At 44.4% G+C, this 13,351-nt stretch overlaps 1 protein-coding gene across 1 annotated transcript; it reads right to left on the bottom strand.

The window, feature by feature from the left end:
* Positions 1–3,126: 3,126 nt before the first annotated feature.
* LOC124671984 (12-oxophytodienoate reductase 1-like) lies at positions 3,127–4,692 on the bottom strand. The gene is made up of 2 exons (XM_047208296.1): positions 4,268–4,692; positions 3,127–3,976 (listed from the first exon to the last, which is right to left on the bottom strand). Exons 1-2 carry the CDS (start codon positions 4,605–4,607, stop codon positions 3,210–3,212), a joined length of 1,107 nt encoding a protein of 368 aa, XP_047064252.1. The 5' UTR covers positions 4,608–4,692; the 3' UTR covers positions 3,127–3,209.
* Positions 4,693–13,351: the final 8,659 nt, after the last annotated feature.

Below are 13,351 nucleotides of genomic sequence, written 5' to 3' on the forward strand. Positions count from 1 at the left end.
TAGCAGAGTAATGCAGCCCCAAGATGTTGGTATAGCTGCTCAAACAGAATCAAATTAATAATACATGTTGAGCAACAATCTACGTCCAAAATCAAACAACCTAAAATGCAGCAGTACGAATCATTCAACCTACTCCTTATCCAATTAGGAGCGATAATTAAGATTACAATCACCAAAAAATGAGTTTAGGAATCCACTTACCTCGTATTAACAAAGTTGATTGCCAAGGATTTGAGGAGACAAAATAGTAGAAAAGTGAGCTATCCAGGAGGGGTTGCACAAATATATGGCAGATCTGATGATCTGATTTCCTTGCAGTTTTGGAGCCTATCTCAAGAACTCTCCGTTTCCACAATGAAACAGAATAATTAAAGCAACAAGGAGAAAAATATACTTCTTGTACACAGTCTTGTTCTGCAGGTTCGGAACCAATCTTGAGAACTCTCCGTTTCCACACTAAAATAAAATAAAGCAGCATGTGAAAGGAGATATCTTCACAAATGGAAAAAAAAATCATACAGAGTTATGACGGCCTGGTATATATAGGATGAGAAAAAAAGATCCAGTGATGGAGAAGAGATGTGAAATTAGAATGGGAGAAGGGGAGACGACAGCGCAAGATCGGCCTGCTATATATAGTATGCGTTCATCAGTTTCCTTCTTTGTGCACTTAATTGTTGCATCAGTTTCTTTGTCCACTTAATTCTGGTGGAGATTTTGATCGCGGGGAAGAGGAATCGGCAATGGAGTGGTTACACATGTCAATGGAGAAAAACATGTTAATGGGCGGCCTCCTATAATTTTGCAGGACTTTATTACTTCCGGCCTGAAGCTGAAGTGGGTCGGATGGTAGAGTAACTCCTAGCAGTTTTGTTTTAGCGTCAGATTGACAGAAACTCCTCTTCAAAAAAACTACGGAAACGGAACATGCAGAACAAAATGGGCAATACGCTCAACAAAACTGATGACGTGGACTCACCGCAAAAGAGGAGAGGATTAGTAGAGAGTTAAGGATCGCAACATGCAGAGAAACAATTCCATTCGCATTAAAGAACATGGAACGTTAGCTTCGCTAGAAGGAGAACTGAAGGCAAAATGTTTGAGCTCCCTCAGCGCCCGGATGATCAATGGCTGCATAATGGTGGGGGTGACGTTACTTGTTGTTGAAAAGTAGAGATAATAATGCTATAAACATAATTTATTTATGATGTGGTGGATGACGTGGTGACTGATGTGTAAGGCTTGCATGACTTGGCAAGTTAGGATTGGTCAAGGATGTTGATGAGGTGGATAGGCTGCATGTGAAGAGAAATGGGATCACCTATTAAGAATAGAAAGATAGACCGTCCCAATTATTACGTGGGCTAGCCCAGTTAGACGATTAGCATGTCCATTAAGCTTATGGGCTAGACAACTACATGCTTGATGGCAAGCCCATTAAGTATAATGGGCCGGCCCACTTAAGGTAAATAATCTTGTTGGGCCACGCTACATTAGAACTTTTGTGGTTCACTGGGCCGGCCCATTTGCATGACGGTCTATCTGTGATTTCGTTCAATTGAGTCGTATCAGGAAATTTCTTATTTATGTGCGCATGCATACAAGTGAACATACATGAGAGAATAAAGACACTGGAGCCCGGTAGCTTAAGGTAGAAAATGCGAAGGAGTTTGATGCGTTTTTCACGCTTGTACGTTGGTATTTATGGAATCAAAAGGAACATTAGGGTGTTCAACGTCATCAATAAGCATTTTTCGGTATCTAAACTTGTGGTGCAGATTATTGCCGAGCTCAAGTTTTGGAGAGAGTAGGTGTGGGTGGGTGTAACATAAGGCAGGGTTTAGATTCCCTGGTGTGGGTGTTTAGCTACCGCTTTGTTTGCAAAGTTAGGTTAACTTTTTGTAATTGTTTTGCTCTCTAGTCTCTTGCCATTGAGAAATTCATTTTGGCTCATACCTATTATGAGAAAAACATATTTAAAAATGTCTAAAAAATTGAATTTTTTTGGGGTGTACTTCCACACATTTTATGCCTGCACAGAAAGTGTCTCAGAAAAATATTATAGTTTGTGGCCTGTGCAAAAAAAGACAATTTCAGGTGCTCTAAATTTTTTTTACGGGACATGTATTTATCTTTTTTACATAGGTCACACGAAATGTTTTTTCATGCAAAATTTTTGTGAGCTAATATAGGATGTCCGGATGCACAATGAGAAATTTTATTAAAATTTAATTTTCCTAATAGGTGTAGATACACCCATGAGCCAAAATGCCATGTCCATTGCCATTGACCTACTCTGAAAAGAAAAATCCTATAGCAAAACGGCAGATAGTGGGGTTTATGATGAAATGACGGGAAGTGACATGGAGTAGGGAAAAAAGTCATGATAACATATACCACCGGTGCAAAGAGTTTGATATGCCCTGCTCACTGGGTCAGCTGTTTCACTTTCCTTTCCAAGAAAACTTCAATTTTCATATATTGATGAATCTATATAGAAAATCAAATTTTAAGCAAAGGAACATGCGAAATTATATTTCTATGTGGAAATAATACTGGCTTTAAACGATCTCCTTGATACCTACATGTGGTATGAAAGTTCTTATGAAAGATTTCTGGTAGTAACCATACCAGTGTAGCAATTCATAGGGAGAAAATACACCCCTAATTTGCGAGAAATCTTCCATCATTGATAAGCAATGCATCATGCATAGACAATGATAGACTAGTTCTAGAAAAAAATATTTGTTGATTTCGGCGATATTCAACCGATAACAGAGACACTTCTCTAGGACATATATTTGGAGGGAATAAAAGAACGGTCTTAGTTAGGTGTGCTACTCTAAGGACTGGAAATCTATATATTTAGCCATGAAGGTATATTGTATGTGTGCATATATTATCATTACATATCTAATCTATGGTGAAAATGGTTATACTCCCTTTTCTAACACAGACCTTACGAAAATACCACGAGGAGAGAGTAACTCAGGGAAAATTTAAATATGTGCTCGCATTAAAATAAAAAGAGAAAATATAAATAAATATTACTAGATGAAAATATCGTGTCTACATACTAGTATTGCATGGAAAACAACAATCAATGGTGAAAATCATACAATGCACGTGCATATGCACATACATACTACACAAAACACTACCTATTTGATAAAACAAAGTACATCACAAACGGAAATTAAGTGGACGAACTACTCAGCAATTGAGCCGTCAAGGAAAGGATAGTCTGTGTAGCCAACAACAGGATCTTGCGTGTAGAAGGTAGTGCGGTCATACTCGTTCAAAGGGGCACCTAGCTCGAATCTTTTTGGCAGATCTGGATTAGCCAGAAAGAGTCTCCCATAGGCGACGAGGTCAGCATATTCATCAGCGATCACCTTGTTGCCTTCCTCTCGGTCATACCCACCAGCGGCAATGAAAGTGCCGTTAAATGCTTTCCTGAAAGGTAGTAGCCCATGAGGTATCTGCCTCCGGCCATCCACAATGGCCATCCGAGGTTCAACCATGTGGCAATAGAGGAACCCATGATGCTTGTTAAGTTGTTCCACCATGTATGCCCCAAGGGCATGTGGGTTGGAGTCATAGCAATCCATGTAATCCACAAACGGGGACAACCTTATGCCCACACGATCCGCCCCGATCTCGTGAACAATGGCGTCAATCACCTCCACAGCAAAGCGACACCGCTTTTTGAGGCTGCCACCGTACTCGTCCGTGCGGTCATTGGAGCTGTCTTTCATGAACTGCTCCAAGAGGTACCCATGTGCGCCATGGATTTCCACACCATCGAAACCCGCCTCAATGGCGTTCCTAGCGGCGCGCCTAAAGTCGTCGATGATCGCAGGGATCTCGTCTATCTGAAGCTGTCGGGGCTTGGAGTAGGCTATGCCGGCCTCAGCGTCGGGTGTTATCTGCTTATCCGTGCTGGAGATTGGCGCTTTCCCGTCCGGCTGGTAATCTGTTTTGATCAACATAAACCAAGATTAGTACCACGAAATAACCGTAGAATCAGAGAAAATCTTCAGGGTGTATGATTTTGATCAATATTTAGAAAAAATATCAAAAACTATAATACAAATCTATTGTATTAAAATCGTGATTAACTAAATTTTCGTATTATATGTATTTGGTATTACGGATATTGAAAAATTATGGTCAAAATTTGAAAAATTTCAACTTCGACTGAATCCATAATGCGAACTAAATAAAACCGGAGGGAGTAGTTCAGCAACATGGATTTGTAAGTTACCGTTTGTGGATACTCTTCCGACATGCCAGATCTGGCAGAAGAAGAGCGCCCCCTTGCGGTGGACGGCGTCGACGATGGGCTTCCAGGCTTCCACCTGCTCCTGCGTCCAGATGCCGGGGGTCTCAGGGTACCCCTTCGCGGTGACGGAGACGTCGGTGGCCTCGGAGATGAGGAGGCCGCCCTGGGTCGCCCGCTGCGAGTAGTAGAACGCCGCGTGAGGCTGCGGCACGCTGCCGTAGGAGCGGCAGCGCGTGAGCGGCGCCAGCACCACGCGGTGGGAGAGGTCGAAGCGCCCCAGCTTGTGCGCCGTCAGCAGTGGCATGGCCTCCTTCGCCGCCATGGTCGATCTCTCGGCTGATTTGCAGGGGAATGGCTAAAGGTTGCTCTGGTTCTTGCTTCTGAGCTCTGTATCTATTCTGTGTGTTTGTGCTTCAATCGGGCCGAAGGCCTGTCTGGATTTATAGGTGTTGGTGGCGTGGACCTCTCCGGTGTGCCGGCCGCCCCGCGTCTCTTCCTGCTGGCACAGATTGTCCTCTTCCTTTTGACCAGTCAGTCTATTCCCATTTGGACGATCTCGTCACCCTCTCCGTCATCCTCTGTGTGAGCCGCGCGATGATAGCCACACACGTACATTGCACCTGGACAAACGTCTGCTATGGTTCCCGTCACTCACGGCAACATCAGTTTGGTGACCGGTTGTGACTCGATCGTCAGCAGGTACAGTAATTTGTTTTTACTTCTGTCCGTTAAAATTTAAGAGATTCTTCCTGTTCCTGGCAAAAAAAAAGGCAAACCATTCTTCTGTACAAAACTGTCGGTTGCACCAGGTGGCTATGGGAAGAAGACACCAGAAGGTTCCTCGCGTGAATTTGTTGAGTGGCACCACGCGTGCGTACACCGTCCCAACGTCACTGCAAACGTTAGCCTTTACGTCATCTGTCACTCCTGTCACATTCCTCTTGGCACTCGCTTCAGCTTCTACATCCAAGCGATCCACACGTTTTTTTATTAGATTATTCACAACATCTTACAAGTATTCATGCATCTACGCATGGCTTTGTGTTGTAGAAATCATATTCTACCAAGCTAAGAATGGAATGATTCGATGTATCGAACTAGCTAGCGGTTCCAAGTGTCTTGGATTTTACCAAGATGATACACATATATCTAGTTCAGTGTGTAATTTGTATCGATAGAAAGTTGAATCACTTTCGAACGGAGTTTCTAATCATAGCTAGTTCGGCTAGCCTTCATCACATTTGCCAAGGTAGCCACGTTTATGAGCTCACTCTGGTCCTCTGGACGTGATCTCACCTCTACATGGACGTCTACGCGTTGGACAGGTGTGCGTTAGTCGTTGATATATGACCCTTATATCACTTTGTTTTATAATGTAAACCGTTTTGCCAAACTAAAATAGGTTGCTAAATTATAAAATAGGGTAGTACCATGGACTAAATATAACATCAAATGGTGCCGCCGTTGGGGGCTGGGCGTGGTTGGGGAATGGGAGATCACGTCGCTCACTGCTGCCACGTTTTTCCAAGAGGAATCGAGTCAAGGTTGCCACTAGCTACAACGATAGATAAGGTCTATTTTTCTGAGGCACAAAAGCATGGCAGAGGATACGCTACATTGATAAATGAACCCAAATAAAAGCAAAGGGGGGAGAGATGATACATGGGTGTGAGGCGATGATACCCGGTGGCAAGGAATGAAGCCAGACTTAGGTTAGCGTCAACGGTTCGAACCTCCTCCAGGCCGTGGCCGTGGGAGCCATCGGGCTTCATCGACCTCGGCGATGAGGAATAGGCAGCAATGGTGCAAACCCTAGTTAGTTAGGGTTTATTCTATTTTTATTTAAGTTTCTATTTCTCCCTATTTAAATTCATTTTTTAGTAACATAAATATCACCAGAAAACAATATGTGTTGGGTCGCTAGGCTACCCGACCCAACCAAACACGTGATGCGAGATGACCTATTTTGAGTCAGTAGCTCGATTCGAACATAACCAAACATACACTTTTCGTATCCGATTAGCATCTCGCAGCTGAAAAATGCTCAAATACCAAATGAAGCGCAACATGAGTGACAAATGACGATAAGACCAACGTTTGCATCAACGTTTGGACGGTGTAAGCACTGAGAGCATCTCCACTGATGTCCAAATAGGCGCCAACAGATGCGCCGGTACGAGTGTATGGGGGACGCTGGCATGACGTCCCGAACTATAGGACCGACCGTCCCACACCGGCGTCACACTAACTTAAATTTTATTCGAGCAATAATTATTCATAGAATAATTTAACATAGTTTTATACAAAAACAAATAGAATTATTCATACAATAATTTAAATTTTAAATCATGCATTGACAGCTCATCTCCTCGCCCACAGATGCACAGCCAGATCCGCCTGAAGTTGAGCATGAACATCTGCGCCTTAGATTTCTGCATGCATGTGAAGGAAAGCCGCGAACTCTTGGGGTACATGCTCAGCTTGAGCAAGAGGCCCTTAATAATAAAATGGTTGATCATCATCTAGAGGTGTGTCACGCTCGCTCTTAATGATCATGTTGTATCATGTTGTGCATGATTACATAAGCGTTCATCACCTCCCACATCTGAGATTCCGACCAAGTGAGAGCAGGGTACCTGATAACGGCGAAACGTTGTTGGAACACACTAAAAGCCTGCTCAACATCCTTGCGAGCTGCTTCCTGGCATGTCGCAAAAGAAGCGTTCGTCTCCGAAGCTGGAGCAGGGATTATTTTCACAAATGTAGCATACGGCTAGAAAATATCCCTTGTTGTATGTGTGGCCGTTGAACCCAAAGTTCACGGCAGGAGCTTGACCCTCAGCTAGCCTGACAAACACCGGAGAACGCTGCAACACGTTGATATCATTATGGGTTCCTGCCATGCCAAAGAAAAGCATGTCAAATCTAGAGATCATGGTCTGCCACGCCTAAAGAATGACATCGCACTGGCCTTTATGCCCCTTGTATATTCCTTTCCAAGCAAAAGGGCAATTCTTCCAATCTCAATGCATGCAGTCGATGCTTCTGAGCATCTGATACGTCCCAAACGTATCTATAATTTCTTATGTTCCATGCTACTTTTATGATGATACTCACATGTTTTATACACATTATATGTTATTATTATGCGTTTTCTGGAACTAACCTATTGACGAGATGCCGAGGTGCCAGTTCCTGTTTTCTGCTGTTTTTGGTTTCAGAAATCTTACACAGGAAATATTCTCGGAATTGGACGAAATCAAGGCCCACGATCTTATAATTCCACGAAACTTCCAGAACACCGAAGAGGGACCAGAGGGGAGGCCCAGGGCCACCACACATGGTGACGGCGCGGCCAAGAGGGGGGCCGCGCCCCCTGTTGTGTGGAGCCTCCAGACCCCCTCCAACTCCGACTCTTCGCCTATTTAAGCCGTCCTGACCTAAAACTTCGACGAAAAAGCCACGATACGAGAAAAGTTCCAGAGCCGCCGCCATCGCGAAGCCAAGATTCGGGGGACAGAAGTCTCTGTTCCGGCACCCTGCCGGGACGGGGAATTGCCCCCGGAGTCATCTCCATCGACACCACCGCCATCTTCATCACCGCTGCTGTCTGATACGTCTCCGACGTATCGATAATTTCTTATGTTCCATGCCACATTATTGATGATATCTACATGTTTTATGCACATTACATGTCATATTTATGCGTTTTCCGGAACTAACCTATTGACGAGATGCCGAAGGGCCAGTTCCTGTTTTCGCGTTTTTGGTTCCGAAAATCCTAGTAAGGAAATATTCTCGAATCGGACGAAATCAAGACCCAGGTTCCTATTTTTCCACGAAGCTTCCGAACACCCGGAAGGACCGGAGGGGGCCACAGCCCACGGGACCATAGGCCGGCGCGGCCCGGGTGTGGCCCGCGCCACCCTATGGTGTCGCCGCCTCTTCGACCCTCCGACGCCGCCTCTTCGCCTATAAGAAGCCCTCGACCTAAAACCTCGATACGAAAAAGCCACGGTACGAGAAACCTTCCGCAGCCGCCCCATAGCGAAGCCAAGATCCGGGGACAGAGTCTCCGTTCCGCACGCCGCCGGACGGGGAAGTGCCCCTGAAGGCTCCTCCATCGACACCACCGCCATCTCCATCAACGCTGCTGTCTCCCATGAGGAGGGAGTAGTTCTCCATCGAGGCTCGGGGCTGTACTCGGTAGCTATGTGGTTAATCTCTCTCCTATGTACTTCAATACAATAATCTCATGAGCTGCCTTACATGATTGAGATTCATATGATGATGCTTGTAATCTAGATGTCATTATGCTAGTCAAGTGGGTTTTACTTATGTGATCTCCGGAGACTCCTTGTCCCACGTGTGTAAAGGTGACAAGTGTGTGCACCGTGTGGGTCTCTTAGGCTATATTTCACGAATACTTATTCACCGTTATGAATGGCGTAGTGAAGTGCTTATTTATATCTCTTTATGATTGCAATGTGTTTTGTATCACAATTTATCTATGTGCTACTCTAGTGATGTTATTAAAGTAGTTTATTCCTCCCGCACGGTGTAATGGTGACAGAGTGTGTGCATCCGTGTTAGTACTTGGCGTATGCTATGATCATGGTCTCTTGTAGATTGTGAAGTTAACTATTTCTATGATAGTATTGATGTGATCTATTCCTCCTACATAGTGTGAAGGTGACAGTGTGCATGCTGTGTTAGTACTTGGTTTAGTCGTGTTGATCTTTCATGCACTCTAAGGTTATTTAAATATGAACATTGAATTGTGGAGCTTGTTAACTCCGGCATTGAGGGTTCGTGTAATCCTACGCAATGTGTTCATCATCCAACAAGAGTGTAGAGTATGCATTTATCTATTCTCGTTATGTGATCAATGTTGAGAGTGTCCACTAGTGAAAGTGTAATCCCTAGGCCTTGTTCCTAAATATCGCTATCGCTGCTTGTTTACTGTTTTATCTAGCGTTACTCGTCTAGCATTACTACTGCTACCATATTACCACCATCAACTACACGCCAGCAAGCTATTTTCTGGCGCCGTTGCCACTGCTCATACTTATTTATACCACCTGTATTTCACTATCTCTTCGCCGAACTAGTGCACCTATTAGGTGTGTTGGGGACACAAGAGACTTCTTGCTTTGTGGTTGCAGGGTTGCATGCGAGGGATATCTTTGACCTCTTCCTCCCTGAGTTCGATAAACCTTGGGTGATCCACTTAAGGGAAAGTTGCCGCTGTTCTACAAACCTCTCGCTCTTGGAGGCCCAACACCGTCTACAAGAATAGAAGCTCCCGTAGACATCAAGCTATTTTCCGGCGCCGTTGCCGGGAGGAAAGGTAAAAGGTACTCACACTCCGGATCTCGGCTACTAAGCTATTTTCGCCGTTGTAAGTACTCGAAGCTATTTCCTTTAGATCCCGCAATTGCATCTTTTTGTTTCTTGTTTACACTAGTTTGGCATAATGGACAAGAATGAGCTTCTTATTCTATTTCCTGATTTAAAACATGGATTGTTTGATGCGAAAATTAAAAAACCTATGGAATCTTATTTGCATGCCGGTAGTAATATTAGTATGAACGCTTTGAACACCATTGTTGATAATGATATAGAAAGTTCTAAGCTTGGGGAAGTCTGGTTTTCATGATATTTTTAGTCCCCCAAGCATTGAGGAGAAAATTTTCTTTGATGATACTTTGCCTCCTATTTATGATGATTATAATGATAGTAGTCTTTTAGTACCGCTCTGTTATGGAGGATAAATTTGATTATGATTACAATATGCCTCCCATATTTGATGATGAGAATAATAATGATAGCTACTTTGTTGAATTTGCTCCCACTATTACTAATAAAATTGATTATGCTTATGTTGGGAGTAGTAATAATTTTATGCATGAGACTCATGATAAGAATGCTTTATGTGATAGTTATAATGTTGAGTTTGCTCATGATGCTACTGAAAGTTATTATGAGATAGGAAAATATGGTTGTAGAAATTTTCATGTTACTAAAATGCCTCTCTATGTGCTGAAATTTTTGAAGCTACACTTGTTTTATCTTCCTATGCTTGTTACTTTGCTATTCATGAACTTGTTTATGTACAATATTCCTATGCATAGGAAGCATGTTAGACTTAAATGTGTTTCGAATTTGCCTCTTGATGCTCTCTTTTGCTTTCAATACTATTTCTTGCGAGTGCATCATTAAAACTGCTGAGCCCATCTTAATGGCTATAAAGAAAGAACTTCTTGGGAGATAACCCATGTGTTTATTTTGCTACAGTAATTTTTTTTATATTTGTGTCTTGGAAGTTGTTTACTACTGTAGCAACCTCTCCTTATCTTAGTTTTGTGTTTTGTTGTGCCAAGTAAAGTCGTTGATAGAAAGGTTGATACTAGATTTGGATTATCGCGCAGAAACAGATTTCTTTGCTGTCACGAATCTGGGTCTAATTCTCTGTAGGTAACTCAGAAAATTATGCCAATTTACGTGAGTGATCCTCAGATATGTACGCAACTTTCATTAAATTTGGGCATTTTCATTTGAGCAAGTCTGGTGCCTCGATAAAATCCATCTTTACGGACTGTTCTATTTTGACAGATTCTGCCTTTTATTTCGCATTGCCTCTTTTGCTATGTTGGATGAATTTCTTTGATCCATTAATGTCCAGTAGCTTTATGCAATGTCCAGAAGTGTTAAGAATTATTGTGTCACCTCTGAACATGTGAATTTTTATTGTGCACTAACCATCTAATGAGTTGTTTCGAGTTTGGTGTGGAGGAAGTTTTCAAGGGTCAAGAGAGGAGGATGATATACTATGATCAAGAAGAGTGAAAGATCTAAGCTTGGGGATGCCCCGTGGTTCACCCCCGCATATTTCAAGAAGACTCAAGCATCTAAGCTTGGGGATGCCCAAGGCATCCCCTTCTTCATCGACAAATTATCGTGTTCCTTCTCTTGAAACTATATTTTTATTCGGCCACATCTTATGTACTTTACTTGGAGCGTCTCGTGTGCTTTTATTTTTGTTTTGTTATTTTCATTCTCTGAATAAATACATGCTTGTGTGGGAGAGAGACACGCTCCGCTGGTTCATATGAACACATGTGTTCTTCGCTTTATCTTTTAGTGTTCATGGCGAAGTTTCTTCTTCGTTAAATTGTTATATGGTTGGAATTGGAAAATGCTACATGTAGTAATTCTAAAATGTCTTGAATAATTTGATACTTGGCAATTGTTGTGCTCATGTTTAAGCTCTTGCATCATATACTTTGCACCAATTAATGAAGAAATACATAGAGCTCGCTAAAATTTGGTTTGCATATTTGGTCTCTCTAAAAGTGTAGATAATTTCTAGTATTGAGTTTTGAACAACAAGGAAGACGGTGTAGAGTCTTATAATGTTTACAATATGTCTTTTATGTGAGTTTTGCTGCACCGTTCATCCTTGTGTTTGTTTCAAATAACCTTGCTAGCCTAAACCTTGTATCGAGAGGGAATACTTCTCATGCATCCAAAATCCTTGAGCCAACCACTATGCCATTTGTGTCCACCATACCTACCTACTACATGGTATTTCTCCGCCATTCCAAAGTAAATTGCTTGAGTGCTACCTTTAAATAATTCAAAATTTATCACCTCTTATTTGTGTCAATGTTTTATAGCTCATGAGGAAGAATGCGGTGTTTTATCTTTCGATCTTGTCATTTACTTTTGACAGACTTTCACAATGGACTAGTGGCACATCCGCTTATCCAATAATTTTGCAAAAAGAGCTGGCAATGGGGTTCCCAGCCCCAATTAATTAACTTTCATTAATAATTCTCTTCACATGTTTTGCTCTGATTCATCAGTAAGCAACTTAATTTTGCAAATAGACACTCCTCCATGGTATGTGAATGTTGGAAGGCACCCGAGGATTCGGTTAGCCATGGCTTGTGTAAGCAAAAGGTTGGGAGGAGTGTCATCCATAAATAAAGAAACGAATGAAGCCCGGTGAACAGGGGGATACGTGAGCACCCCTAGCTGCTCAACACGTGTCTAACGTCATCCATTAATCCGTTAACACTATTGGCTGTTGTCGTGTCTAGCCGACGCACTCGATGGTCAGGTATGCAATGATTAGTCATGTTCCTTCGATGATGCAAAGGGGCAGAGTAGAGAAAAAAATGTATTGCATCTTTGACCACGTCCAATCCACCCGACCTCCCCTCACCTAATCCTTCTCCCCTCACCTCGCTGCCTCGTCCTCCCCTACTCCTCCTACCTTGCCGACGACAGCCTGTCCGCTCCGTGCTCGTCGGCGGCCTCCCCTGCGCTAGCCGGCGAAACCCTCGAGCTCAGCCGCGCGCAGCCTCCCCGACGCGTTCTCGTCGACAGATGTGGCCGCGGAAACCTCCTCCCCGTGCTCGGCGGCGCGCCCCCGACGGGGTTGGCGGCGGCAGAAGGCTCCTCCTCGCACTCGATGGCCTGCGGCCTCTCTAATGCGTGCACGTTGGCAGCGGCGGCAGAAGGCACTTGCGCGCGGCGGCGCTCAGCCTCCCCCGATGCGTGCTTAGCGGCAACGACGGTGCCCGCGCCCCCCATCGACAAGCCGGGCTCGTCGTGCTTCCGTCCACAATTCCCCCGAGGCCGTTGCCGCCCGCGCCGCACGGAAGGAGCTCGGCCACCGCGCCCGGAATCTGGGGCAGGGGCGGGCGCCCGCGTAGAGGAGCAAACATCCCTCGAGGCCACGGCCGGCGCCGACGTCGTTCAGAAGTAACTCGACCACCGCGCGGTAGTACGACAACAGTTCCCGTCGGTGGTGGCCGGGAAGGCAGCGTGAGCTCCGCTGCCGTGTGCCCCGTCTCGAGGAGCGCCCCAAATTCGCTGCCGCCGGCCCTCCCGCGGGAGTCCACCGGCGTCCATGGCGTGGCCAGGATCGTGCGGACGCGGTTTTCAGCGTGGTCGGGATCGTCCGCTGGCGCATCTCCCGCTCCATGCCGGCCCCGAGGCCTGGCCGCCGCATCAGCAGATCAGCTATCGCCGCATCAGCTTTTCCTTCTTTTCCCC

This window comes from Lolium rigidum, chromosome 1, assembly GCF_022539505.1.
Source record: "Lolium rigidum isolate FL_2022 chromosome 1, APGP_CSIRO_Lrig_0.1, whole genome shotgun sequence".
In the NCBI taxonomy this organism is placed as follows: domain Eukaryota; kingdom Viridiplantae; phylum Streptophyta; class Magnoliopsida; order Poales; family Poaceae; genus Lolium; species Lolium rigidum.

Bases quoted from the DNA above. Each gene is read 5' to 3' on its own strand.
- LOC124671984 (XM_047208296.1), bottom strand. From the start codon at position 4,607: ATGGCGGCGAAGGAGGCCATGCCACTGCTGACGGCGCACAAGCTGGGG. The intron at 3,977-4,267 runs GTAACTTACAAA...TGATCAAAACAG, and splicing joins CGGAAGAGTATCCACAAACG to ATTACCAGCCGGACGGGAAA.